Genomic DNA, 4,806 nt, shown 5'->3' on the forward strand with positions numbered 1-4,806 from the left:
GATTCATAAGGTCGGTTACTATGTCATATAAGTGACAGCGATTAAGGCGGAGAGCTGGCAGAATCGTTAACACGCCAGGTGAAATGCTTATCAATATTTCTTCTGCCACTACGATCTGAATTCAAATTCCGCTGAGATCGACTTCGCATTTCATCCTTTCGAGTGGTTTAGTCGATCTGAATACACTTTTTTTAAGTGTGGCAGTTAGTCTATCGGTCATTTTTGCCGAAGCGAAGTCGTAAACAATACCAACAACGGATGCCAAGTGCGGAGGGTGCACACACACACACACACACACACACAGATAGGTACATACATACATACATACATAAATACATACATAGATTGGCGCAGGTGTGACTGTGTAGTAAAAAGCTTGCTTCCCAACCACGTGGTTCCGGGTTCAGTCCCACTGCATGGCACCATGGGCAACTGTCCTCTACTATAGCTTCGGGCTGACCAAAGCCTTGTGAGGGGATTTGGTAGACGGAAACTGAAAGAAACCCGTCGTGTGTGTGTGTGTGTGTGTGTATAGTGTTTTTGTGTGTGTCCCCACCACCGCAACCGGTGTTGGTGTGTTTGCATCCCCAGCAAAAAAGAATGATGGAATAAGTACCAGATTTAAGAATGCAGTACTGGAGTCGGTCAGCATGACCGCAGTCTGACTAAAACAAGTAAAAAATATACAGGCTGTTTCAAAAATCTGTCACATTCTAAAAAATCTTATACCATGAACTACAAATGGTAGCCTGATTAAACTGGCACCATCTAAAAGCTAAAAGTGGCAGGTTTTCTTCTGTTAACCTAATTTAATTTAATTTTGCTTTTTGTTTTTTTTTTGTCTCTTTTCAGATCCAATAATGTCATTCACGAAACAAGAGAAGTTATTTTGCATCTTAGAATACGCTAAAACTGTATCATGGAAATTTGTTCAAAGCAAATTTCGTACAACGTTTATCAAGCACGCAGCACACAGACGTTCCATTTTGAATTGGCATGGAGAAGGGGTGTCTGGGCCCGGCAAAGAGAACAGGACGTCCCTCAACTTCAAACGATATGGCTGAAGAAGTTCAGCAAACTTTCCAGCACAGCCCCAGAAATCAGTCAGAATAGCCAGTCGAGAACTCCAGCTTCCATCAACCACTGTTTGGCGCGTCTTAAGGAGACGGCTGCAGTCCACACCTTACAAGCTGCAACTGGTTCAAGAGTTGAAGGACAGTGATAAACTGTTCAACATGAATTTTGCACAGGGACATCCTGTTCTCTTTGCCGGGCACAAATACACCTTCCTCCTTAAATTCTGCATGCCAATTAAAAATGGAACGTCTGTCTGGTGCCTGCTTGGTAAACGTTGTACGAAATTTGCGTTGATCACGTTTCCATGAGACAATTCTAGCGTATTCTAAGATGCAAAATGACTTCTCTTGTTTTGTGAATGACGCTATTGGATTTGAAAAGTGACAAAATTAAATTAAATTACAATTAAATTAAGAGGTAAATTTGACACTTTTAGCTTTGAAATCGTATTTCCATCTGCCAAGATAACAAAAATTGTCAAAGTGTAATACAACGGTTTTGCTATGGAATGGTGGAACTATTTTTTCATTTCCTGAAAAAGCAATGTTTTGGATTTACGACATTTTTGCATAATAGCAACAAAATATAAGTACACGGCGAGCTTCTTTTAGTTTCCATCTAGCAAATCCACACACAAGGCTTTTCTTTACAAAAGGTGTCATCGCTTTGATTCGGAGGTAAGAAGGCCTCCTCAAAATCGTCAGCCTACACTCACCAGTACTAGCTCGCTCTTTCTCTATTCTTGTCTGTGTGTGTGTGTGTGTGGCTTTCACTCCACTCGCCCACCCCGCATTCTTTTTCTTCACCAGATAGCCTCACTTTTTCCACAATCTTTCCCGTTCATTCTTTGAAACATATTTATCAACCCCGTAGAAAGCATATCTCTTTCAGCAGAGGTTTTTCCGTGTGTAATTATATTCACATAAAGTAGGATATCGTATGAAAGTGTGTGTATATAAACATATATGTGCGTTTGCGTGTAACCTTTACTCTAATATTCACTGATTCATTCTGATTTTATGTATTTCAGTTTATCAACAGAACAACAATGAGTTGTGTCTCAGAAAGACTAATGTGTACAGGAAATGCAACCATCGACAAGGCCGGTTGTATATGCAACGAATACCTAAATGAACCTGGTTACAATATCTCTTGTGTTAACAGAACAAACTTCATAACAGCCCCAGCTCTTTATTTCGAGTTAGTTTGTTGTTTTTTTTCTTTCCTTTACTTTGCTTTTAATTCATGTCTATTGTAAGTTTTGTTTGCTTCTCTTCTTACATATGCATTTTCGTTAGTCATTGCTATATACATATATTGTAAACTGCTGAGAGTTATTTCGAAGATTCATTGATGGCGGCTTATTTAAACTGGGTATTTTACAGTTGTGCAATGCATATTTAAGATATATAAATGAAAGTAGCATAATACTAATGTGTGTGGTGTTTTATGCCAGGGAAATAGTTGTTAAACATAAGGATTAGCTATTTGAAATTTATGCTTTTTATGACATTTACATATGTAGAGATTTGAATGGTCGGTTCAATGTGTTCTACATGTGTTTTCACGGCATAGCTATTTATTCAATAATGCATATTACGTAACATTTCCATTACCATATCGCCATACCATTTCATCAGGCAATCTTGAATATTTTCGTAGTAAAAAGTATATATAGATACAGTTAAAATTTTCAGAAAACAAAAACACGAAGACAGCTGTAGGAACAACAAGCCGGTGTATTAGTTTAATGCTAGGGAAGAATGTGCGGAAAGTTTTGTGAGTTTCGAGCCTCCGCTCTTCGGCAGAAAGCATTAAGAGGGAAAACAAAAACAAACAAAAAGAAAACAGAAAAATGTGTAGGGATGAACGGTTCAACATGAGATGGCCAGAAGGAAAAGGCTGAATGAAAGGGAAATGATAACGATAACCCGGCTAAACAAATTTATTCAAGCGTGTATGTGTATTTGAGAATGGTGTGCGTGAGTATGCATGTGTGAGCAAACTGAAAATTACGTGTGTGTATGTGTGTAAGTAACCTAGTGCGTACATTATGTAGAATGATATGCGTTTCGTGTTGCTGGTATGTGTGTGTGCGCATGGATGTGTGTATGTATATGTGTGGTTATGTGTGTGCAAACGCTTTGGCCCGGGCATGTGTATATGTGTACAAGTAACCTAGTCTTTCATTTTTATCTTCAGTTTAGAAGTCACCGAGAAATCTGTTGGCCTGGAACCAGAAAATATTGGCGTCCCACTTTGGCGTTTGTCACTGTGTTTACTGTTATCGTGGATAATTGTTGTGGCTTGTTTATACAAAGGTGTAAAATCTTCAGGAAAGGTAAGACAAATGATTACCTGTGATTAGAAACGCTTAAGAACTTTGTAATGATTAACCAGAAACAAAAAAATAATCATCACATACATTCTGTACATCTTGTTCCATCGAGCAGAAGATATTCTACGCAGTCTTTTGACCTGCTAGAAATAGTAGCAATATCTCCCTCAAATCGCACTCTTCTCTCCTAAAGAACGATGAATCAGACAGTGATATACAAAAATTGTGATGTCATGGCTGGAATGCTGTTGAGAGATATGCTCAATCAGAGCAGGTTGAACATCATCGAATATGCAATCATATATGTAGACAACTGAAATTTTGATTTTAATTAGGAACTGCCATCTGTGAATAGCAATTAGAGGATAATGATGACGTAGCCGAACCCCTAACATAAAGACTTACCTGTGATATTATCTTGCCACGGTGTCCTCAACTGGTGAGGGTGTCGTTAGAGCGCCGTTGCGACTCGAGGCGTGTGCTAGACATTTAGACCTGATGGAACTTATCCTTAGATATACAAAATACTATACTGGACTGATACTGATTCTGTCGTTAATAAAGCAGATCATTACACAACTGTCTGATTCAATTATAAAAATAATAATTTTCAAGGACTTGCATATTTGTTCTGAATACAATTCGACAGATTCGAACACCGAAGACGACGAATACCTATTCGTAACATATTCGATCCATTAGTAATTTTTTCTTTAAAACCTCTTTTTCAGGTGGTGTATTTCACAGCAACATTTCCTTATATCATTCTTCTGATTCTCTTAGTCCGTGGATGTACGATGCCTGGAGCCATTAAAGGCATAAAGAAGTTTATAATTCCAGACTGGAAGTTTTCAAAGAATTTCATCATCATTTAACGTCCATGTTCCTTGCTAGTATGGGTTGGAAAATTTGATAGGTTCCAATAGTTTCAAGGACTGTAGCATGCTCCAATGTCTGCGTTGGAATGGTTTGTACAGTCGGATACCTTTCCTAACGCCAACCACTTTACACTGTGTAATGGGTGCCTTTTCGTTCCAGCAGTACTATTGAGGTCTCCTAGCATACACGTTTCCCTCCTGAGGGAGGGATGTGTTTATACTAGAGCAACGAGGGCTGACTACATATAAATACGATACTTATATTTTTACTGTTCTTTTATATAACGACAGGCATGGCTGTGTGGTTAAGCAGTTTCTGTCTCAATCAAATGGTTTCCAGTTCAGTCCCACAGCTTGGCACTCTTGGAATGGTGTCTCGGAGTACATCTCCAGAAAGATCAAAACCATAAGAGTGAATTTGAGTGACTGAAACTGAAATAACCCTGTCGTGTGTGTGTGTGTGTGTGTGTGTGTGTGTGTGTGTGTGTGTGTGTGTGTGTGTGTGTGTGTGTG

The 4,806-nt window shown here is 38.8% G+C and overlaps 1 protein-coding gene across 1 annotated transcript; it reads left to right on the forward strand.

The window, feature by feature from the left end:
* The first annotated feature begins 2,092 nt into the window (after window positions 1-2,092).
* LOC106870706 (sodium- and chloride-dependent neutral and basic amino acid transporter B(0+)) lies at window positions 2,093-4,290 on the forward strand. Its single transcript, XM_014916873.2, has 3 exons — window positions 2,093-2,277; window positions 3,280-3,418; window positions 4,147-4,290. The coding sequence occupies exons 1-3, from the start codon at window positions 2,126-2,128 to the stop codon at window positions 4,288-4,290; spliced, it is 435 nt and encodes a 144-aa protein (XP_014772359.2). The 5' UTR covers window positions 2,093-2,125.
* Window positions 4,291-4,806: the final 516 nt, after the last annotated feature.

This window comes from Octopus bimaculoides, unplaced genomic scaffold, assembly GCF_001194135.2.
Source record: "Octopus bimaculoides isolate UCB-OBI-ISO-001 unplaced genomic scaffold, ASM119413v2 Scaffold_20263, whole genome shotgun sequence".
Classification (NCBI taxonomy): Eukaryota; Metazoa; Mollusca; class Cephalopoda; order Octopoda; family Octopodidae; genus Octopus; species Octopus bimaculoides.

What these genes read in the sequence shown, in the direction of transcription:
- LOC106870706 (XM_014916873.2), top strand. Translation starts at nt 2,126, where the DNA reads ATGAGTTGTGTCTCAGAAAGACTAATGTGTACAGGAAATGCAACCATC. An exon ending in GCCCCAGCTCTTTATTTCGA is followed by an intron (nt 2,278 to 3,279) that starts GTTAGTTTGTTG and finishes TTTTATCTTCAG; the next exon opens with TTTAGAAGTCACCGAGAAAT. An exon ending in GTGTAAAATCTTCAGGAAAG is followed by an intron (nt 3,419 to 4,146) that starts GTAAGACAAATG and finishes CCTCTTTTTCAG; the next exon opens with GTGGTGTATTTCACAGCAAC.